Raw genomic sequence first — 24,706 nt, forward strand, 5'->3', positions numbered from 1 at the left:
CGCTATCGTTGAGCTCGTACTTGTACGTTCGTACCCACCCCAGGCACAGCCGAATGACGAGTATTAGCTTGATCACGGCGAGTGACCACAACCTGCAAGGCATCTTTAAACTAACAGGGCCCTAGTTTCATAATACTAACGTGTTAGGGTAACTGGGTTTAGGAGGTCAGATAGGCAGTGGGTCTTTGTAAAACACTGGTACTCAGCTGCATCCGATTAGATAGGAAGCCGACCCCAACATAGTTGGAAAAAGGCTCGGGAGATGATGATGATTAACGTGTTATCTTGTACAGGTGAAGTAAAGGCGAAGGAGTAAGGCGAGATGCAGGACGTGCAAGGATCCAAGGCGATGAAGGTGCTGGCCAGCATGGTAAGTAGATCTATATTTGTTTTTTATTGATAAAACTGGAATTTTCCGGCTATGTAATAAAACAACTATGGTACTCGTATCATATTTAAAAGGCAAAGCTTCTGACATGCGATAAAAGCTTCTATCAAAACTATTAGCAATTTCGTTCAGTGCCTTACACTAATAAGTATACTGTAAAAGCAGAAACAAATAAAACATGTATCGATACCTCGATTTTGCTGATGAGTCTGTGAACAACAGACACAAACAAAAACAACGGAGTTAAAATTCTGAAAGTCGATTAGCAAAAAACTGGGGATGCATACGGTCATGACAGATTCAATTAACCAAATGTTCAGTTAAAAGATAGTGCAACCTGTATGTTGATAATGGAATAACAGACTTATCGCTTTATAGATTTTAAATACGGACAGACAGAAGAGTACAACGAAATATAGTCCGAAAATCCGACGGGGGATTTTATTGATTTTGTGATTGATATGCTACGAGTAATAGGGAATGGTGGAGCTTATCTGTACTTTATTTCGTTGCAAAAACATTTAGCACGTCGAATAATCAGCAGTGTGATTCTATAAGACTTCACTCTAAACTTCGCATCTGAATCCGCCGTGAGTTACTACACTAGCGCTACTCTTGCGAGCGTGTTTGCGAGTTGAACTAAATTAAACTCATTTGACAGATAAAGTATGAAATGACTTTTAGAACGTTTTGAACCGAATGTGATGTGAGAGTGAATAGCGAAGTGAAATGCGAGTTGTTGTCTGAATTTTATAGAATCGACGTTCAGGTGTTTAAGCTTTTCGATAAAATCGGAGTGAAACAGTGAGTTATATTCTTGTGTCAAGCAGATTTATGTGATGATAAATAGCTTAGGTGTTGCAGTGAGCTCATACAAATCAAATACAAATTAATGAAAAAGACTGATCAAAGATCTCAAGGAAACTTGGACTATAAAGTCTGACATCACCAATCCGTATTGAGCAACCGTGGTGGTTAACGCTTCATCTTTCTCTATGTGAAAGGCGTGTGAGTGAGGATTGTTACTGGGTGAAAGGAGGCCTACGCCAAGCAGTAGAACTATAAAAAGATTTATGACAAAGAAGATGATGTGGAACAGATATCTCACAGTTGATATTTGTTACAGGTTCTGACGGTTTTTTTTGCTGCCAGCCAGTTCGTGGTGGCAATGGGACAGGACATACCACCGCTACTAATAAACATCGGTGTTATGAGAGATACGAGGGAAACTACGACGACCGAAACGCTTTTAGTAACGGGACCAGTGGAGCGCCTGAACGACTCGCAGCAGGTAAGGATTGATAAGTTAGGTTACCATCGAGGATTAGGATAGTGTAATTTAGGATTTAGGCTTCTAAGTGGTACTGGGTTCTTCGGCATGATTAGAATTTGAAGTGCAGTAATTTAACTTTTACAAAACAACGTTACAGTTAATAGGAGGGGATTTTTTTGACTTAGATGGTAACAATCATATTCCGATGAACCTGGTTCTTTAGTTAGGTCTCAAAAATGAACATGCGTCAATCATGTAGGAAAAAACTAACCCTTTAGTTACCACGCATATGTAAATATTGTCAGACACTAGGCACATTGTCATTTAGTCGCACCATAGAAATATTTGTTTAACAATAATTTTCACTCGTCACTATAGGACTTAGGTATATTAGATGGATCCAGAAAATTAGATAGAGTATTTCAGCAATTGCGTATAGCAGTATTTGTAAGAAAGATAACAAAGACTAACACAAATTAATGTTGGATTAATTCTAATAAGTAGGCATATCTTTAGAATTAATATTAGTTAGTTTAGTATAGTCAATAGTCACGCACATAAAGAAGACTGCAACCTTAGACTGCAACCAGTAGACGGTGAGTCATCAAATCTTCGAGAGCAGGTAAGTGATTATTAGTTTTAGAATAATCAGGTCAGATCTAGGTTACAGAGCTATGGTTTCTAATGTTTTGACTTAAGGCATCATTTAACTTGAACGCACTTGCCATGCCCTTGTACCAATCAAGATGTATTTACACATATAAGCCTAAAAACAGTTGAAATGATGAAATGTTGTAGAAGCGATTGCAGGTTTTATAAAAATACGGTAAATTACATTAATTTGAAATATGTATATACCTAAAAAGTAACCTAAGTCTGATCCTGATGCCTCGCCTACAAATAGCTTTCACTAACAATTTGAAACATTATCCTGAGCAGTGTGACAAATCTTCAAACCTCGTTTAGCAATCGAACTTTTCTTACTTTTCATCGCATACACTGTACTAAAAGCCAGTACTTATTCCGCTTATACTATTTATGTTAGTAATGTTCAATGAGCAATCACGCGTGAGTTCACCGGGATTTAAAATACGTGAAAAATTATAGTAGATACCAGATGTTCTACACCTTTGAAACTCGTAAAGCTGATCTCTTCAAACTATTTATGTGATGGTATTTGAGTTCGCTTCTATTCCATTGTAAACATCAAAGCGAAATATAACTTCGGAGGCCAACTAAGGTCTTTATTAGCATTAGATTCACTGAATCGTGTTTTTCGGAATGCCAATGCTTGTAATAAGAATTGTGTGATTTTAAAAGTTTTCTCGTCTCCAGAAAATCTGTAGATACTCTACTAAAGAAATTATTTAAATGTATATTTAAATAATTTTTTCAAAGTTTTTAAAAAGAGTAACCATGGAGTTTCTTGACCGTTCTTCTCCATAGGAAGGTACTTTTGGAATGGGCAACTAGAATCAACCTTATTTATAATTTTTGACGTTCATAAGTGCTTGTAAAGACCTAAATGAAATAAATGATTTGATTTGATTTGGTTTAGATTTCGCGAGGTTTTAAATGCCAGCTCTCTTTACTCTAATGTGTTTCTGGTATATTTTACAAATATTGGTTACCATTACTTGCAACGCCAGTATTTATCGTAATAACTAATCTACGAGAACGGTGCTTTGCAAATTGAATCGATATAGGCGTCCTAACATCCTTTTGATACCAACTTTTCAGTTTGTAGTTCAGTCTATTACTGAGTTGGAGTAAGCTGGTCTACGAATACTTACCCTAAATACTTTTCCACCTAATGGCTTATCATACCATCGAAATCAAAATAATATTCCAAGATATTAAACGCTGGCTTCGAGAAATGTTGAAATCGAAGCTTCATCTTTGCCTTGAATACGTCTTTCTATAGAAGGGACCAAGGCCTCTTCTGAGTAAGGAAGGCACTAATTAACATCTTCTTTGCCTCAAAGCTTGTTGCAGACTGAAGATTATTTCTATTAAGGAGTCTACAAAGCAATGTCACGACGAAGCAAGCAAAGCTCTCTTTGATGTTGGGTTTATTTCTAAACTATCTTGTCAATGGCCAGTATCTGAGCGTGTCACCACCAACAGCTTACCGCTGACATTCAATAGACCAAGGAATAAAAATAAATTTAATTTCGACAAAAGAGTTTGATTCGTTGACTCCATAAAATGTCTACGGGTATCCAAGCTATATATAAAAGAAATAAGACGATTCAAAACTTCGTGTGGCAGTTGTGCGGTTTCAACCACTTGAGATTCCGCGCTCTGAAAGATAAGTCTGACTATATTAAAAACAGGCTCTTATAAATATCAATCTAACAGTCTTCTATTCAAGTTTCTGCCATTCGGTGTTTTATAGTTTATTAAAAAAAGGTACTGAGTCATCAGCTACCCGACTCATACATAAGGTGTTTGGAAGTTAAGTTTTCGGGTCGCACCCCGCCGTCTCACCGGATCGCTCGCATACCCGGCGTTGTCTAGCGGCAGTAATACGAAGTTTAAGAAAATACCCCGGTATAGTACGTGAGCGTGCAACAGGTGGTGTGAAGTATCTGAGCCAACAGCCGTTGGTCCAATCAGAATCAACCAAAGAACGGCAACAGGTGGCACATTTTTAATTTAACCCAGTCCATTGTTACTTTCTATACACGCTTTGTGAAGTGGGTGTTTCACACGCATTAATTTATCACGTTAGGTATAGGTATTTTGCTACTCCATTTTGTTAGACATAGGTAGCTGTTTCTCGCAGTGAAACTCGCGTATTTTTCTTATCCAGCAAGCGTGTTTATTTTGAGAATTATTTCGTTTTAATTATGAAAGATTTTTTTGTAATTGTTCCGTCATAGAGCCGATTATACCATACTTAATGTAGGTGGCGCTTGTAACTGATTTTATTCTTAACAATAACAAAATTATGTTTAATATCACTGTCTCAGTATAATATAATTCCAGGAGATTGGGTTTTAAGTACGGGTCAGGCTCCACAAAAGCATGAGCTCAATAAATAACAAAGTGATGAATAAAGTGCCTGCTATGGTACCGACAGGTAACGGAAGCTGTTGTAGCGTCATTATAGTAGCAGAAATGAGGAAAGACTCGGTCTACTTATAAACAAAAAATATACATAACCCGGAACAGTACCTACAGCGTTTCAACAGTGAAACAAATTTTTCAAGTCATTAGTTTCGGGTCCATTCAATACGAACAAATAAACAAACAATGAAATATTTTGTTTTTATAATATCAGTACAGATAATGCATATTAAATGGCATTCAAATCCCATAATACCTAAGTGACAATCGTAAAAGCCAAACTCAATTTTCTTACTACCTACAGAGTTATTGCGAAGTGCATTATAATAGTCTACGAGAAACATTATCTCAGTAAAATGTCCTCTGTAAAATATAACATCTTGTCTTGGAAAACGGCGGAGTCTCATTAAAAAATTCTCTAAGTAGCTTAACTGGTTGTACTTCTTATTTTTACTGTTGACGAAAGCCTTCGAGAGCTTTCATCAAAGTCTAAATAATAGCTGCAACGGAGACTCTTACTTTAGACACTCGCTCGTTAAAATAGTATCATCGTAATGGTTTTATTTCCATATTGAAAATGCTATTGAGTGAGTCTTTGAACGCACTTCCTCGAAAAAAACCATCCGTATCGAGACGTTGAAGTGCATGCGTTCATACCTACATATCTGTGTATGCATACATGGCTATTAAATTGCCGGAAACTATTTACTCACTAACCAACACAGAGCACCTGTTTTAATAATAACAAACAAAAAAAGTTTCTATAAATATTCCCCTTAGACTTTATTACCTGCAATGCTAATATACTACGTGCTATTTTTAGGGTACCTTTGAATAAAGAATATTACATGTAAACTGTATTCACAGGAAGAGGATGGAACGCAAATTGATGCATCCTACACGCGTTCAGGCTCAAAGCCTTGCACGGCACGATCACGAGCAATATGAAATTAACAGAAGCGTTACAAGTATCGGAGCGTTATTGCAAGTTTATATTACAGCGCTTTCACTTCAGCGGATTTGCCGCTCGGTTATTTACGCGCGACATTTACACACGGTTTATCTGAGCGTCAAATAAATACGTCACGCGGTTTATCGTGTCGTCGTTCGAACCCGTTAATACTACTTCTATTACGGTACGAAAGATGACATTTAGATCGAGCGACCGACTTTCTTCGCACGCTCAGTTTTACTACGTTCGATAAAAATCCGCTAGTGAGTCAGCGCTATTAGCGAATGTATCGAACCAAATGTATCAATAATACCAATGAAAATACATATAAAATACCAATGTTTCAATAACCAACTATACTGAATTGCAACTTCTAGTACCAACATGATCGGATATTATTGACCAAGTGGTCGCTTCAAAACATAGAATTGAATCTGATTTTATTGCAGTTTATTCGTATTTTATGAGAACAATCGTAGTTCAATAATTCTCTATGAAAGCATGTTCTCTCGAACAGATTGTCATTTGATTTTTATAATATTTTCAATTTTATTGTTCAGTTCACTCATGCGGAAAATACTGCAACTTCTTGAAATGTATTTTGATATTGATGTTTCATGTACTTAAAACTTAAAAAATCAGTACCAGACTCGATAGATTTTATACACTTCGAGTGTTACTTAGGTACTTTGCCTAATTTAGCAAACATGTTTTTATAGCATTTAATTTTGCTACTATTTAAGCATATAAGACTAAACTGAGGCGAACTAAATAGTTATTTAGAAAATTCAGGGTTCAAAAAGGTTCCAATAAAGGGTTCAGTCGGTCTGACACCAGCTAGGTACCTGATCTTTGTAATATGGTTATATACTACTGGTGCTGCTGGCTTTGACCCCAAACAAACTTATCGGCCGACTAAAAGTTTATAGAGTGCTCACAGTGTTCAAATAACCTTTTAAAATAGTTACGTTACAAATAATATTATCGAGTCACTATAACAGTTTGTATGAAGTTGCAGTAAAGCTTGTTAATTGAAAGCTTTCAGGAACTCGCTTTCATACATGTATTACACACAGATTACATTAAAATAGTTCGAGAGCCAGCGGCTGCCGGACCTTCGTTAGCTCTTCTCTCTTATGAGAGATTGCTGTTATAGAAAATTGGTCCATAACAGTAAAAAAAGTTTTTTTTATGTATTTCTTTAACAGCGCTTTCACAGTACTGAATTTTGCGCTCGGTTTCAGCAATCTATTAACGATTACCGATTCAAATGACGATTCGCGATACAACATCACTTATATTTGGTCACTCGGAATTTATCACGAGCGGTCTTTGGATAATCCATTGGCGTGAAAGCTCTTTCAATCTTTCAAAGTCATTTTCATCAGTCAAACTTCGTAGGAGTTCTTTTTGAGTTTTCGTACCCATGCTTGATGTGTGGGTTGAGAAGGTCAGATGGGGCAGTCGCTCCTTGTAAAGCACTGGTACTCAGCTACATCCGTTTAGACTGGAAGCCGACCCCGACATAGTTGGGAAAAAGGCTTGGAGGATTGATGTGTGCATACACAAAGTTTCAACCCTTATAAAATAACGAAGGTCTGTTAGTCGCTGGCTCTTGGTCTATAAAGTGGTATTCGAGTTTGTACACCGAGATAATAGCGTTTGAATGTCATCGGGAGTTTAATCAATGGTTGTGCTTTAAATACACTGCTGTGGTTAATTAATAATGAACACCGCAGCCGTGGATTTAATTATTATTATAACGTGATCACATCAAGCGATATTTAGAAAATTTTGTATATTCCGGCTTTGTTTTGATCTCGCTTGAAGGCTTTTAATGTTATTTATGATATTTTACAAATGAAATTCTGCGAAATACACATAACAATCAGGTGCCCTTAGACAACGACCTCCATATATAATAGCAATATAGGTCTTAAAAGCATTTTTTTTGTATCTTGTACTTTTTTTTTTGTAAAAACAGAAAAATATAAAATAATGTTTAATAACTAAAAGTTACCTTTACAATGTGCTTATAATAACATATTTGACATAATCTTTGGAACTATACATGTAGGTAGGTACCACATGGCACTCTAACAGCAACAAGTCAGCAGATTCCTATGTAAATCCAGATAACAGCCAGGTCAATAATAACCCCTTCAAATTTGTACCTGTAACATAAGGCACCTGAAACTAAGCTAGCTAACACGGGAGCAGAACACTAAGTTTTCAGACCCGATAATAATTTCTGCACACTACACCTAAATTCCTATTAACTTGGCAAGCTAAAGTTAGATTTTGCTGGTGTTGCGCTTTTGTATTCGTCTAACTTCAAGTTATTTCGGACCTTGTGTAGGGGCTTACAGCCTTTTCACACTCGCGGATTTTAAGGGTAACATCGCTCAGTACATTCGATCGGTGACGTTCGGGAAATCTGAGAAAAAAAGTCAGTGAAGGCTGTGAGACTTCTTTTTAGGACGCAATTTAAAGACCAGCTGCTCAGTTTTTTCTTTTTAATTCTGAAGTCAAAGCTTAGTTGTATAAAGTTTATGTCTTAATGTACCTTCAATAGGATCTGTAGGAAGTTACTCTTTTCTTTATCCATTTTTAAAACTTAGGTACCTACTATAAACGCAACTTTATTTTATTAAATATCACCACATCCCGTTTGCGAGTCAATAATCATTATAGAAATAGATGCCCATGAACGTTACGTGTAAATCAGATTATCCCATAATAGAACGCATGGATCAATAATTAATTAATAACCGATTGTCATAATATCTTTAGGCGACCGCAACTAGATTAGTGCAGAGCATTTAGCGTAGGCCGAGGTGGGATGGGATGGGATATTACAGTGGTTTGCGTAGGCGGGTTGGGTATCAAGGTCATAGGTCACCCCAGATGCAGCTGCAAGCTACCACCCACTCGCCCGGGCGAGCCTCCACATCGCTCGAGGGATTTCACAAATTGACGCCACGCTAGCAATAATTCTAGCTCTGTGTCTATTTGAGTGGATGTGCCAATTAATTTGGATTTAGGCAATAATCATCGGAAGACATTATAACTTCCACAAACTTATGTCCACTAAAATCGTATCGGAAAATAAGTCGTAGTTCCTTTGTTTTAAAATGGAGTGCATTGGAAAATATTTTAAGGAATTTTATGTAGCTATATTTCAGGTCTTCGCCCTAGGTATGAAGTGGAATACCAACATTTTCACGTTTGTACCGGTACAGGAAAACTATGTTGAAAGCGACTACCATGGATCAACGTTGTTAGAAAGCTTTAGCTCGAACGTCGATGGGTATTGGGTCTGTAGGCAGTGCAATTAATATTTCGTATTTCATACACTGATAGTAGCTATTTATGTATCCTTTTACCAGCCAAAAACAATGTTTATTTCAACGTATAATTTACCACGGTGAAATGAATATTCCGTTCCATATTCTGTACAATTTTACAGTAAACATATCGCATGACAGACCGTTCGGAAATATCAAATATTTAACATAGTTTATTTTATGAAAATGATTGAATAACAACGTATCTATTTCTGCACGAATATAGCTGGGCGAATTGTGGTCTAGGTAACCACTAAATGATCCATTATCCATTAGTTTCATACTAAATACAAATTAAATAGAAATGAGCGAAATAAAAAAAAACCCTTGCCTGCAACCGCATGAGATCTGGATACAGAATATGACCTAATACTTTCACACTGGCAAATTTCCCCCACTCGCGATTTGAAACTATTGACACCTCCCGATACTGAAAGGTCGTTAATGCCCCGAGACATATTTTTACCGCACAGAATGTGACGCGCGTATGCGCTCGGCTTTACCTACTACGGGCGGAAAAATCGAGTGTGAAAGCGCTGTAAACCAAAATCATGCAAAGCCTGTACTTGATAGGTATGTCAAAAACGTACGCAGCCTAACTGCCTATTAATTCGAACATAAACTGCACCAAACATGATAACGGTATTCGGTAAATTAGTAGTTCTCCGAAATGTATCATTAAATCATTGCGGGATATTTCTATCGGCACCAGCACCACGGTACAAAGCTAGGAATGTTTGCATAGCGTTCGTCATTACGCGGCTTTCGTGAAAAGCATCATTAATATTTCTGAACACCATTCAATTTTGTGCTCTATTGCGATTTGCATCAATTGGACTTGAAGCTTCGTACTTAGTTATTGAATTAATTGAAATCGTATTAAATGTTTTAATGAAGTAAAGTTAGCAAACTGTTTTCATGGATCTTTGATAATCATATTAGTACATTGCAGCTAATAAGATTTTTAATGAGGAACACAGACGTCTCTAGTATAAGAGCTTAGGAGGTGGCTTGACGGTATCGAACAGATCCCGGTATTGGGGCACATTCACGTTTACACTACCTGGTAATCCGCAGTTAGTTAACGCAGCTTCTACAGAGGCGCGATCTAATCCTCTGCTTGTACAGACATCTGCTAATACTTGAGACCATTCGTCGTAAGTTAGCTCTGTTTTGCTGAAATTTTACAAAACTTTACTGCATATCGAATATTTGTACAAACTCAAAATATAACAAGTTCCATGAAAATAAATGATCAAAATTTTTTCACAAAAACAAGCCGTAACAAAAGTCTACAGCCATGTGACAAAAAAACACCAATAGGTGCGAAACTCAAAAGGCTTAAATAAAATCGAAATACATTTTTAACTTTGTAAAAAAACCACCAATTATTTTGGTGGCTACGTGACGCGACACCGCTGAATAGCCAGCGGCGAACAATAACAAGAAAAAAAAACGATACGTATTTTAGCTGTGTGAAATCAACTCGTATTGTTGTTGTCAAATAACAAAAGCATATGCATTACAGACATGAGTGCAGTTTGCACTACCAATGAGCCCTCTATATTATGGTGCAACACACGTCCGCGTTGTGACAACCCTGCTTTTCAATTAAAGGCTAGGGGCTTACAATAAGGTCTTAATGAGGAGTGCTAGCTTAATTAGACATTGTTTATGTTCCTGCAGTTATATATTTGCAACAAGTTCTAAATATATTCTAAACTGACTGACTACATTGCAAAGTTATTCATTAAAATATTTTACCTGAATTTCATCCATGCGATTCCCGTATCAGTCATAGTAAGTGCTCTGTCTTCCAAGACATTGCTCTGGCGCAACCAATAATCGCTTCGGTACAAATCAATAGTTGTCCCGTCTCGGTCGTTGTCGAACAGTTTCGCGAACTTATCGAACTGATCAGTCAATGTAGCTGGTTCCTCTTCTTCCATTATATTCTAACGCAACCAATACCTAGTCGAAATTTTAAATATTTAATAAAAAATCCGAACCTAAATTGTAGAGGTCGAAAGACTCCCAGATTTACACCATGTAAAAACCAGTATTGCACAAAATTTTCAAATGAACATCCGCATAGGAAAAACAGTAGTAATAGAAAGTTGTTAAACAATTTCAATAATATCACCGAGCGCATAAAACAAAGTTCATAACTTTTGTACCTGATCTCTGACGCGCAAATGCACTGATATGAAACTGTCTCTCAAAGCGTAACACTGTAAAACGAATGCGATGAACATTTAGTCCGTTTAACATTTGTTCTTACTTTTCTATTGTTGAAAATTCACGGAAAATCGTAATTAAAAACAGAATACAATTTCGTTCGCTGCTACATTCCATTACACAGCAAATATGACAAGTTTCAGGAAGACTGTTTTATTGAAATGAACTGACAAGTGAAATATAATTTATTTTAATATTCGTATTTAATTATTCCTATAATCACATTAACAATGCACGAAATGCAATCCCTTTAATTAAAATTTCGGAGTAAATCTATTGTGTTCATCTACTTTATCTAGTTTTGGGACGGCCTGAGTATTAATTTTAATTAATGCGTTATCAATGGAATTCGTATTCAATATTTGTAATTAATTATCACAGCGTTAATATTTTAAACAAACATTATGATAGACTCAGACTGCTTTGAAATCTGTGAAAATAATTACATAATTTGACGAACTGAATTCCAATAAAAGTTATCAGGAATTCTGAAACTACTGAACTACGGGTAAAACATAGAAGACTAGACAAGCTTTTACTGAATGAATAAACGTACAATAAGACAGTTTCAATTAATCAATTTTCATGAATAGCTAATCACTCATTCTAACTTTGAATGTGAACTTAGTTACAAGTAGTGACGACAAAACGTTTCTAATTAAGGTAAGTTGGGGCAAGACAAACATAGAAGCCAACACTACGCTTGCAGTGCCGCGCGTATTTCGCTGCTACGTAACGCCCCGGGGCGAGCAAACTGAACAGCTCAATGTCACATACAGAAACATTGATTGTCTACGCGCTATACCAATCCAGTCTGTCGACAATGTTTTCATTTGCTCACAAATATACCGCCTGAATGAAACCACTTTGTGCCCAGTTTAGAGGAAATTAATTTTGGACAAAGCTGCTAGCATTGTTTACGAAGTGATCCAATAAACCTTTGTGGTGAATGTGATTTCCTGGCACGTTGTGTTGGATAATTTTAATAGTTTGAACGCCATAGCATAATTGTAACGTGTATTATCTTCTCACGTTTAGTATTTAGTTGCTGCGAATATGAGTTGAAGGATAAATAACATTATATTTCCAGGAATTTGTGGGGATGTGGAGGCTTCTCTGCAATTAATATACTGCGTGCGGTAATTGTGGTGGTTTTGGGGGAGTTTAAATAGGGTTTCGTTGCATTTTGGTTCAAAAAATGAATATTGAAACACGTAGATAAAGTATGAATATAAATAAAAAAAAAACGGACTTTATATTTTGCGCAGAGAATAAAGAATTTACAGTTATGAATTCCGTGAAATAAAAATAACAATATTACTTATATATATAAGCAAATCAGTACAATATGCGATTTATGTTCATGTTTCGGCAATTCCCAGTAAAATAAATTACCTACTCCAATTATATTTTTACAATATCAAATATCGGCATGAATCCGCATCGAAATTCGTATCAAGGTTTTTGCTTTAACTTATTATTTCTGCATTCTACAGGTTCTGTTCAAATTATAACCATTGGAAAATATTTATACATACAATTTTACTCTGAGCATAACCGACAGTAATATCAATCTCTAAAAAATATGTCAGTGCAAAGATTTTAATACCTTATACTAAATTAAAATTCTTAGAAGGAGAACTACACTGAACGAAGGAATATATTTCTGTATAAAAATAATATTTTACGTAATATTCATTATGTAGATACCTTATGTTCTGGGTCAGGCTATCCAACTTTTATCTATATCTAGTTTATTTGAAAATTACTCTATACCTAATAATCTTCAACTCGTTTTGTCACCCTTTGTGTGCTTTTTGTTAAGCTGCGTACATGAAATGAGGTACCTAATCAATGGAAGTGAATTATGTACATAAATATAATTATTTAATGTAACTAAGATTAGAAGATTTGAATGTTCCAATTCTGCTTCGTTAACATCGGCTATCTATATAATAGGTGGCAGTATCCCTGAGAATACGAGTTCTAACTATTCATCCGATATTTTACTAAAACTTCCTTTCAATATTACTTAAATTAACTTATGTTCAACGGTCACAAAGCGATAACTTGAGAGCTACTCCAACCTTTGGAGGTAAAAATACGCCGTCAGCACACTTCAAACGGGATTTTTTGCAACGTACGCTCGAAGAAGTGTGTCAAACATAGCCAGAGGAATTTCACTAATTTTGGAGGTCATTAAAAATTTAAATTAGGTTTTTGATGTAGTGAAAATGATATAAAAATAATGAAGTGACATCTCCGTAGCCTTTTCTTAAACTGTTGGGATTGGCTTCCAGACTACAGACTAAAATAGGTTTTCATTAAAATACATTACTAAAAGTATTTTTTTTTATTTGAAAGGAATAACAAACAGCAGTATATTACTCAGTAGGCACACAACATAGAGCTTATAATGATAGTAACAAATACATATGTATAACTCAACACGTTATCCACAGATAAGTATACAGAATAGCTAGCTATTAGTGGAATGCTCTTTTGATGTTAATTAAATTACCATTAAAAATACTAGACAAGGCCACTAATAGTGAACACGGCTTTATGCATAGCCGCATAGATTCGTGACCCCTTCCGTGTGTCATCCGTGTGTTCACTTCATTATTGTGATGATGACGCACTGGCGTCACGGCTCTCTAGATTTACATCATTGAAGCTTATTAAATTATTTAAAAAAAATATATTTTAATGGTGTAAGCTTGTACACACGGATTTATGAGAAAAAATAAACTGAAAATACACAAACCACCAATGATTTTTTACAAACATTTACACAGTACAACAGATTTAAAATTGCTTTTGGATGAACTTTGTGTTTGTTTGTGCGTAGTTTTTATAAATTGGTAGCATCCATCGCGTGTAAAATAATTACATACATAAAAAAAATCCTTTTTTTATCCACTCTTTCGATTAACTTCTGAAAACTGGAAAAAAACTCAGAAAATGCCCGGGAAACATGTACTCAAAATTAATATTAAAATAACTTTATAAAGTACCTACACAAAGACATATATTAATATATTAACTACATTATTAATTCTACATTTAATATTGAAAACGTAGTCTAGCCTGTCTGCGGTGTGCTCTTAGCGACCACATTTTATTTTCTCCCAAAATAAAGAGATTTTTTAATACCTCCATCGATACTTTCGCCAATATTGTTTTTTCGTTAGCAATATTTGCTTTTCCATATTGAAAAACGGAACCACAGAATATTGTAAATAAAGCGTGCAATAAAATATTAAAAACAAGTGTGAGAGTAGTTCAGTTCCATTAATGGGAATGCGTGTATCAAAAGGAAATAGTATTGGTTTTATGGTTTGATTCTGATGAATGTTTAACCCTAGTTTTTTGTACGATGAAATGAAAATGTCAGCTCTCATTTTACAGTTCAATCTGTGAAAATGTAACTATTTCAATTGAAATATCAGGCTGTCAAATTGCTTTGCTTTTTGCGAGTATTTTTCATTTTTCATTTGCATGTGTTAAAAAGTGGTGTTCAAATAATGCTTATAGGAATTAAAAATCAGACACCAAAGTTGAACAAAAAAGTGTTTTACTAAGTATATCGAGATCAGGAAAGCTTGTAAATAAAAAGGTATATAGCGATTTAAGTAAATCTCCAATTAATTATTGCACTAAATAAATCCTTATATTTCTAAGACCTTGTTTCACGGTTCCTACGAAGGACTACAAGTGCTTTTCTAGATAAAAATGGAATAGTAAGAACTAATCGACTGCACTGAAGCGTCACAAGTAGAAACCAAGCAAAGCCAGCAAGTAATCATTTCCAAGAAAATCTCAACTCAAGCCGGTTTATAATACCTAAGTTTGAAGATAAAAATATGATTTCTTGAACGTTAAACAACGCTTGAGTTTTATTTCCAAGAAAAGGAAATAAAGTCCCAGGCAATGAAGCGTAAATAATGGTTCTGATTTAATATTCATCATTTAATCAGCTTTCCTCGATATTAAATCTCTACATTGCTAGAGAAATTTTAATTTAATACGAAGAGAAATTTAAAATACTTAAAACTATTTTGAGGGATGTTTTACATATAAAATGATATTAAAGTTAAGCTTCAAACTAATGAGATTTTTACAGTAGCAGAGTACTTTACTCAAGCAGCCGAAAAGCTATTTTCAAATTACTTAGTTCCGTCATGTACTCACATATATTAAAGTAACACTCCCGTCCTGCACGCTTTTAGGAAGGATGCTTCAAAAATGCAATTTATCAAGCAATGTAATAAACTTACGTGAGAACGTCGCGACTAAAAAGAAACATATGAAGAAGAATCTAAGATAAACATTTTTGTCGCTTGTTTGTTGTTATATTAAGCTGAAGAAATGCCTAAAACACTTTGCCTTAAAAAAAGTGTGAAGGAAATTAATTTCAGAATAATTTTAGAACTTTGCATGGTATGTTACATCGTGTCTGTCCACACCAGGGGATTTACGGAATACAAACGATTCTTTCGGCGCATCCGATTCGATTAGCTCGCATAGATAAGTGTTCACCATTAATCCACTACGTATTAAAAAAATCTTTGGAACATGGAAACCCGGTAACTAACACGGCAACTGTACGGCAATGGTTAGCAATGATTTCACAACTTTATGTAACCACTAGCAACCCTCAGGGCACCCCCGCCCAAACATTCTTGGATGCAACCATAACAACCCAGGTTGTTGTCAAATTACTTCAGTCAATAAGTCGTAAATAGCCACACTTTTAACTATGTAAGTAAAACGTTCTGAAAAATAAAATACAAAAGAATTAAAAAATATCTCTAGATCGTGACTCTAATGTTAAAGTTTGCGTTACTAAAAGTGAACTTACTTATTTGTTCCTATACAAATCTCAGAGTAAGAATGGTCACATTATCGCAGTGTTGTAAGTTCTTGTAACTTATTTGTTGCAATATGTAGGTATCGGGAACCAATTTATATTTCAGTTGAAATAATTAATATTTTAACAAACAAGTACGAAATAATGTTTTCTGTGTAAAATGTGTTGCAGTTTTCGACGCTGTCAATCAAAGACTACAATGTATTATACAATGTACATGACAGCTGCTGACAGCCTCATGTTTGTTTCCAATTTATCGAAATACAGAGTTTATTTTTAGTTTTGTTCAAACAAATCAGTGAGTATCATAATTAATAGAGCTTTCACTTTAAATTTTGGCTAACCGAATATATTTTCATTCACTCCATTATGTTAATTACATACTAAAAGTACCTACTTACTAAAGGAACTCTGCAAACAGTTTGTGCACCATTTATAAAATTAACCGCCAGGGACACAAAACAAATTAAATGCATTTCTACAACAGTCGGAATGTTAAATCAGAAAATTATTAAATACAATTTAGCAGAAATTTCCCAGACAATAGTAGAATTCACATACATTTTCATTGTCATTTCCTTTTCATATTTATTGTGCAAACATTTACCGTTTGAGACGCCTCGGGTGTCGGTCTTTCAAAAAAATACATTCTTCTTTATCTCAAAGCACGGCACATGCAATTTTGTGAAGCCAACTGTTTTGTCTGTTATTAAGTTTGTGGGATCTTTCAGTTCTGGTGCGCCTTTGTGGCTTTTAGAACAGTTATTTTACATTTATTATTCAGCTGTATTGCAAGGCACCTGCAATACTGTGAGCATAAGAATAAACGCCAATGAAATGAAGTTTTGAAAGGGCTCATTATACAAAATCTCATTTCGGGCAGCGGTTTCGGTAAACCCACCTTCCGATAGAAACATCACCAACATATATTTTATCGACTTGCTAATATCTTAGACTTATAAAAAAACAAACACACTTCCAAATAAAAAATCGGTCAAACAACTCTCACACACATTCACAAGCTATATTCTATACTGCTCTCCCAAGCTATGAAATAAATCCTAATTAACACGATACGTTTTCCAATAATAGTCTCGTAATATCATTGACGGCACCTCATTGTAATGTGAGGTATTGAAATTCTATCTAAATTATGGTAAGCCCCAGTTTAGGTCGATTAATAATCCTGTACTGCCCGTTACATTATTGAGTCCGCTTTGATTAAATATTTCGGCTGCAGAATTGGAATTTCAAAGCATGAATGCCTACTGAAAATACGTTCCAATGATGCAACGGGAAGCGATACCGTTCAATGTTGTTTCGTTCAGGCAATATTGCTCATTCTCTAAAATATCAAAGCACCGCACAATTATTGCTGGATCCGTCATGTATTGATCTAAATTAGAAATAGTTCTATTGATTCCAATGAAAGTCAACTTTGTAATTATCGATACTTAATTAATACACGTCAAAGTAGGCATAAAATAATGCTTACCATAATTTCAACAGCTCACATTTTATTTATAAGACTATTTTGAAAACGATAAAATAAAGGAAAATAATATTTCAGCGGTAAAAGAACACCATGGATGAAGAACAAGCCACAATTGAAAGCCAATTCTTTGCTTTCGCAAAACTTTTTGAAAGCAAAACGCGAACTGGCGAAACGATCACACTCTTCCATTCAGACTACTGGTTGCGACAAGCCAGCATTATCGACGACAGAAAGGTTACAATGACTGACACAGGAATATTATTCAATAAATACGGGTATTTTTTAAATATTTTTTTTTACCCCAATCTAAATAACAAAAGATCTAGAACATTTGATTCCGAAAATTAGCATGTTTCATTTTATTAAGCAATACTGTGACGGTAGGAAAAAACCTTCAAACTTCTGAGTACTATTTTTTTTCTTAAGTCTATTTCAGTGTCTAAATTAGCCGAAAATAAAATAACGAAGGCAATCATGTAGTAAAAACTTGACTACAACAATAAGTTATGCGAAGAACAAAAATATCTTGTTTCAAAAGTCGGTTTATGTAACTTCACGTTTCTTTTTCAGTAAATCAGAAATTGACCAAACTGAATGGTTAGAAATGATAACAGAACTTTGCGTTCTGAAGCAACTCGACGAGCCCAAAACCCTAGAAATGTTGATAAACTGCGGTCTTCCAGGAGAAACGCCAGTCGACATACCTATGTATCGAACATTCTTTGGGACTTACAAATCGAAAAACTTGCTGGAAGGCCAAACCAGTGTGGCTAACAAATTAGCTGGACAAAAATAAATTGCATTACCTAAATAGTTATATTTTTATGAATACCCAAAATACAAGCAGTTGATTTGCATCCGTGCAAATGATTCTCAACCCCAATCAACAAAAAATTGGTACTTATTTTTTTTTTCGAAAATCCGTCAAAGCCACCTAGCCGTATTTAAACTAGGCGCGTGTGTTACGAGTCTTAAAATTATGCTGCGTGCTCTCACACAAACGCCAACACAAAGCATACGCAACGATCATTCATAAAATTGGGTTACCTACTTCAGAAATTCTATGACATTACAATGACAAAAAAAGCAGCGCATATTAACTTTTTCTCGCGTACTGTAATTCCAATCGGTTATTTATGTATTTTATATCAACCTCCTGAAACACGAATGCAAATCAGCACCTTGTATACGGCCAGTTGTCAATTTTCGTTCGCGGCGACACGGAAAAGTTCACTGTCGAATCAGACACTGACTGACGCGAAAAGTCGAAAGGGAGTTAACAAAATGTCAACTTAAAGCTTGGTCACCCAAAATGTTTTGAACACATCATGTCATTTTATGTTATGTGCACAGTGCAATGTTATAAAATAAAAGTAGTGGTTCATACTATTTCTAGAATTACTTATCGATTTATTAGCTTGAATAACTGTATATCACTGGAGAACTTTACACGATGGACAGGTATCTATTTTTCCAAATATAAATAGTATTTTTAAATATCGATATTTAATTATAAAGTACTTTCTGATACTGTCTTTTAACAATAAGTGTTAAAATCTTTTGTAAGGTTTCTTCATGACTGATTTGAGCAAGAAGCAAATTGTGAAATTCTTGAAAAACAAAACTTTTATCCGTTTCCTCCAAGTATTAGAATCCGCGTGAAACGGCAGTGATTTCTACATCGCCACGTGACTCGTTATAACATCGAGGAAAAATTATATTCTGACACCTAATACCCGGTCTGATATTTCACCTGCGAGTCTAGAATTCTCAAGAATCGATCAGGACTCGATAAAAATCTATCTATGCTAGTAAACATCAGCAATCAATGCGAAACGTAGGTTTATTTGATAACGCCGTGTATTCGAAGGCAAGTGAAAAGTTATTAAAAATGGAAGTCTATTGGAATCTAGTTTTATTAGATTCCTAATCCTTTTAATTCCTAATCGTCGTCGTGGCTTAGTGGGTAAAGGACCAACCTCTCAAGTATGAGGGCGCGGGTTCGATCCCAGGTCAGGCAAGTACCAATGCAACTTTTCTAAGTTTGTATGTACTTTCTAAGTATATCTTAGACACCATTGGCTGTGTTTCGGATGGCACGTTAAACTGTAGGTCCCGACTGTCATTGAACATCCTCGGCAGTCGTTACGGGTAGTCAGAAGCCAGTAAGTCTGACACCAGTCTAACCAAGGGGTATCGGGTTGCCCGGGTAACTGGGTTGAGGAGGTCAGATAGGCAGTCGCTTCTTGTAAAGCACTGGTACTCAGCTGAATCCGGTTAGACTGGAAGCCGACCCCAACATGATTGGGAAAAGGCTCGGAGGATGATGAGGATGATTGGAATCTAGTTTTATTCCGTATGGTTCTTGATTAATTCTTCGGAGTTTAGTATTTTTTCAAATCAGCTTTGAGATGAGGCCCTGATTTTACCATCACTTTATTTTTCAATTATCCTAGTGTTCTGGCTGCAGAACGTTGTTAGTCGAAGAAAGGTTACTATCTACATAACGTTTAAAGCAGAAATTAAGTTCTATATGAAAGGCAAATCTTCACCTAATTACACCTACACGAACCTTAAAATAAATAACTAAAGAGTAAACTAAATGCCACTACCGTAATTGAAATTGAATTCCAAACATTTCAATCTACGAAAATAGTTTTGAAAACCGCGAACGTTACATTGTTGTTTGTGTCAAAAGCAGCTGGATTTAACACAGGTTCTCGGAATACGTCAAATGTGGATAGTCATGCGAATTCGTGCATATGTTGCTGTTGCCTGAAAGTACCTCAGGCACTTCCACTAAAAGCCAGCTTATATACTACTTTGAATCCAAAATCAATACTCCTACCACTTCACATGAATTTCAACGTACTTTCTCTGCGAACCGAAAGTTTGACTGAAAATTTATTACAAAAAATATTGTTTGAATATTCGGGGAATCCGAACAAGTGGTGTAAGCACACTTTGGAAACTTGTATATTTTTGTAGTTTTTAATCCTTTATTTCATTCGTAGTTCTGTTTCGGTAGTTTACAATGCAACAGTAATACTTTGTTTTTTCAAATTGAAAAGAATGTTGCTGTAGGTCGATAGGTACCTACTACTAGTTCAAATAGTAATAGGTGTATTATGCTCATATCTTGTAACAATATGAACAATATTTAATTAGTTAGTTATTTCGTTATGAATTCAATCGTAGTTAGATATCCTAGTCAGAGCATTGACGCTGGCGAATTTTCTCTATGGCTTTAATTTTGGCACTTGTCAATAAAGCTTGGATTCACAAAAGTTTTTGGATATCAGGAAAAATATGCTTTTGGTAAGCTTGGTAGTCTTTTGCTTGTCAAGCTTTAATTGAAATTTGCTGCAATTTCAACGTTCAGTCAAAATAGAGGATATTTTCATAAAAGTGTAATTAATTCCAGGTACGATTAATATTTTCTGAGCGGCCATGTTGGATACGGTGACAGTTCCGTTAATGCCAAGTAATTTCGAATCGAAATCCCGCGAACTGTTTTGAACGGTCGAGTTGACGCAAAGAGTTTTTAAAACAACATTGTTTTTCGAAAGCAAGGTAACATTTTATAAAGGCTTGTACTGTGTTTGAGCCCGGGGGTGGTAAACACGTTTTTTGTTTTTATTCAGTTCCTTGCATTCTGGTTGGCTTTAAACCGATGTTGAATCGCAAACACATTTTATTAAATTCTGGTAACAGTGAAATAGTTTCGTTTTGCATTTACAAAGATAATGTAAACTGTGAAGGTTTCCATAGATTTTTAAAAGTAAACTGTTTTGTTTGGCGAACTTCTTCAATAAAATACTTATCTTGATCAGTTATATTTAACTCTAATACGAATATTGATATTGCTGTGCGTAATTATTTGCTTGCGTTTAAAGTTTTATATATTTGTTGATGCATAAGAATTAGGAACTAACTGGGTGGGTCTCTAAGGTGCCCAGATATTATGCATTTTTATATGAATAAAAAAAAGCCTTTAAGTTCATAAAAGGGAGGTTCGACTGCAAGGATAAGTGTATTTAAGGTGCAATGCTACCAACTAATGCTGTATTTTACTAGCTTGCTATTAATGTCGTCATGTGCATAGAATAGTGCGTTACTAACATGTACAACTAAACTAATCATGATGTTTTAATTACGGTGGATGGCGCGAGGTAAGCAACGCAAGGGCTACTAAGCATCAAATTGAAAACGTGATAAGACTGGACTCCGTTTCGAAACTAATCAAGTATTTTATTAAGTTTAAATAATAAATAATGTGTTTCATCAATTTTGTAAAAATTAAGATCATAATATTTGCAAAATCAACCTCATCAAGACTTAGACTGGACCTGATCCACTCTGTCTTTAATTTACATGATTTTCTCCCAGATACTCTTTACTGCAACGCAACTTATGACGGTTTCCTCTGCTGGCCACCAACTCCTGCTGGTGAAACCTCGTACCAACATTGTCCCGATATTCGGCTGAGTGACGCGAGAAGTAAGTACATACGTAAAACTGCGTCGCACGCATGGTTTGAAGCTGTCAGTTGCATACGCCTGTTCATATGTCGAGTCCATATTTACACCACCTGCAGAGTGCCTTTCCCGATTTACAAAACTGTCTGAAACTAATAATAAAATTGTGGTCTGAATTTCCTGTGCCGTTACAGAGGTGAATTTTTCATTGACTGTTCTTTGGTTCCTCTGTTTTGCAGAACCTTTTTAATAGCGATGGTTCTCAATTCAGCCATTGGAGTTCGAAATTTAAATTATCTTGAACAGATTGCAACTACCACTTTTGTTGGTAATTTTTTGTACCAATGAAAAGCTTTGCTCTAGAAAGATTTCCTCATACAAAACTGCACATAAATAATTTGTTTACCGTGGTTTTGAGATGGTGATCTTACAACTTCACGAATATTCGAGAACGTTACCCATATTATAGGTACTCGTATTATCTTCAACTATGGAGAAATTGAAAAACTTTTGGAGGGCTCTACTGGCCCACAAAGTGCAAGTTCGTCTTTTGTCGAATTTTATTGGATGGAATTTGTTCTTGTGTATTTTCACTTGACCATGAACATTCACTAATTCAATACTCGACGTCTGAGACTTTAGATGTTGTGCCCGATAGATATGCATGCTTTGTTGAGTGCGTCATGTGATAGATAAATAACACATTTTCACACATAGATACTCTAGAAAATAATCAACTAGTGAAAATTAGAAGGTAGGTTATTAACATTATAATACGAAATCACCAAAGAGCAAAGACCCATTTTAGGCAGTTGTCCGACCGCCAGCGAAACGACTAGCTGATAGCGATTTTATCTCTCAAGAAACAAACGCTATATCGTGTAAACGAAAGAAGCATACTCAATAGTTACTCTAGTAGTTCACACTATGGGTTACGAAACACTAGTTACTTTATAAGAAACACTTCACTAGTTTTGTCGCTGAGCGCCAAGAGTTGTCAAAGATAAACTCCGCGATGCTCGCTCCGCGCTCGCTCAGCTAATGGTTTCTCGCAGGTTTGCTCCATTAAACTGAGCGAAAGCAAACATGTGGCGCACACTTACCTATATCCTAGCGAAACTAAGAACTATCGAAACTACACACTCATCGCCTACTGATCCCGTTGTTTGCCAACTTATTAATATTGTCTTGTTCTAGTCGTTCATCGTCGGCGTTAGGACCACTGCCTTACATTCAATTTATTACTTTAAAAAATAACTTCACTTAAAACCGAATTAGGTTCATCCTTCTCATTCAGCTATCCTTTATTTTCTGATTACTTTTTTTGTCAATGTACATATCATTATCTACTATTTATTATTAAGGCTTATATATTAATCCGCTTGCCTACTCATTAATACGTAAGCCTATTAAACCTTAAATTATTTTATCTTTCTAATTAAGCTATCGTTTGTTTCCTATTCTTATTTTTGTTTGATTTACTAAATATTTTTATTTACCTTCCTTTTAATTTAGAGTTCGCGTATCGAAGGTGCGGTGCGGATGGGTTGTGGGTCGGGCGACACCTAAATGATACCTCTGCTATCGGTTGGACCAACTATACGCCCTGTTTCCCTGCACTCGTACAAAACCTATTTGATAAAGTATATGATGACGAAGATGAAGCACAGGTAAAATATGTAAATGTAATTAATAGCAATCATCTAGAAAACTCATAATCAATAGTAAGTAACAGTCATTAAATTACTAATTTACATAATGTCAACTGAAAATGATCTGAAACGTTTCATTCCATCCATCCGTAGTTGTGATTAGAATACATACTTAGGCGTCGGTAACCCACTGAATTCTATAGTTTTCTCCCAATTCTGTCACTCACATCTTTGCAAATTATAGTGAATTGAAAATTGCGTACATATAAATAATTTAATTTGCTTTAAGAATTAAGCGAAAATTAAAGTTTTTCTTCCCATTGAAATACTTATATGAGGTTTAATATACTTTTCGTAAAATTTTCATCTACCTAGAATAATTACAATTTTGTCCAATCATTTAAATTGCAATGTGATCCTCTTATAACATATTATATCTTCGTAGTAATATGGAAATGGTAATATTCTCGTTAATAATTTTATACGTAATATCGGCATCATTATTTATGTTAATGTAACAATGCCTGGGTACTTATTCAGATATAGGGATATCGTCGCTTTGTATTGAATTTATTCATTCTTATTTTTCAATCAACTTATTCCTCCTGATCATTGTCATCAGCGAGTCATGAAAAAAGATGAAATTGATCCCAAAGTTTCAGTATTACCGTTTAGTCCTAGGCCATTAAGTTCACTTCTACATCTACTATGTAAGCTCGGAGTAGGCTCATCGGTGCAGCAGGAGAAGATCTTCGAAAAACAGTGAGTACTTAATATTAAGTATCATAAGTTGATTTAAGGTATAAAAGGTAATCATAGATAGGAAAATCATTCGTATATAAATAGGTTTCCGCTGTGGCAGACCTATACGTACAGATTTTGCCAGACATTTGATTTGCTAAATTGAAAGCGGTTGCTACCATACGAAAGTTTCCAAC

General features: G+C 35.2%; 2 protein-coding genes across 5 annotated transcripts in view; one reads left to right on the forward strand and one right to left on the reverse strand.

Moving 5' to 3' along the window:
- Nucleotides 1-24,706, forward strand: part of LOC110378178 (PDF receptor) — a 43,806-nt gene that overhangs the window by 9,896 nt on the left and 9,204 nt on the right. For 3 of the 4 annotated variants that reach the window (XR_010276635.1, XR_010276638.1, XM_064035480.1), the window contains exons 2-3: nucleotides 294-370; nucleotides 1,515-1,679. Coding sequence is in view for 1 of the 4 variants with exons in the window: in XM_064035480.1 (XP_063891550.1) it covers nucleotides 323-370; nucleotides 1,515-1,679 (213 nt within the window). In the remaining 3 variants the exon portion in view is untranslated. Of the gene's footprint in view, nucleotides 1-293; nucleotides 371-1,514; nucleotides 1,680-22,027; nucleotides 22,139-23,631; nucleotides 23,787-24,706 lie in introns of those variants that run through there. The other variant, XM_021337319.3, reaches the window with a different exon arrangement.
- On the reverse strand, nucleotides 9,958-13,522 carry LOC110378180 (tubulin polymerization-promoting protein homolog). Its single transcript, XM_021337323.3, has 3 exons — nucleotides 12,981-13,522; nucleotides 10,797-11,003; nucleotides 9,958-10,208 (listed from the first exon to the last, which is right to left on the reverse strand). The coding sequence occupies exons 2-3, from the start codon at nucleotides 10,979-10,981 to the stop codon at nucleotides 10,019-10,021; spliced, it is 375 nt and encodes a 124-aa protein (XP_021192998.3). The 5' UTR covers nucleotides 10,982-11,003; nucleotides 12,981-13,522; the 3' UTR covers nucleotides 9,958-10,018.

This window comes from Helicoverpa armigera, chromosome 1 (assembly GCF_030705265.1).
Source record: "Helicoverpa armigera isolate CAAS_96S chromosome 1, ASM3070526v1, whole genome shotgun sequence".
NCBI classification, from domain to species: Eukaryota; Metazoa; Arthropoda; class Insecta; order Lepidoptera; family Noctuidae; genus Helicoverpa; species Helicoverpa armigera.

What these genes read in the sequence shown, in the direction of transcription:
- LOC110378180 (XM_021337323.3), bottom strand. Translation starts at nt 10,981, where the DNA reads ATGGAAGAAGAGGAACCAGCTACATTGACTGATCAGTTCGATAAGTTC. An exon ending in ATCGCATGGATGAAATTCAG is followed by an intron (nt 10,209 to 10,796) that starts GTAAAATATTTT and finishes GTAAAATTTCAG; the next exon opens with CAAAACAGAGCTAACTTACG.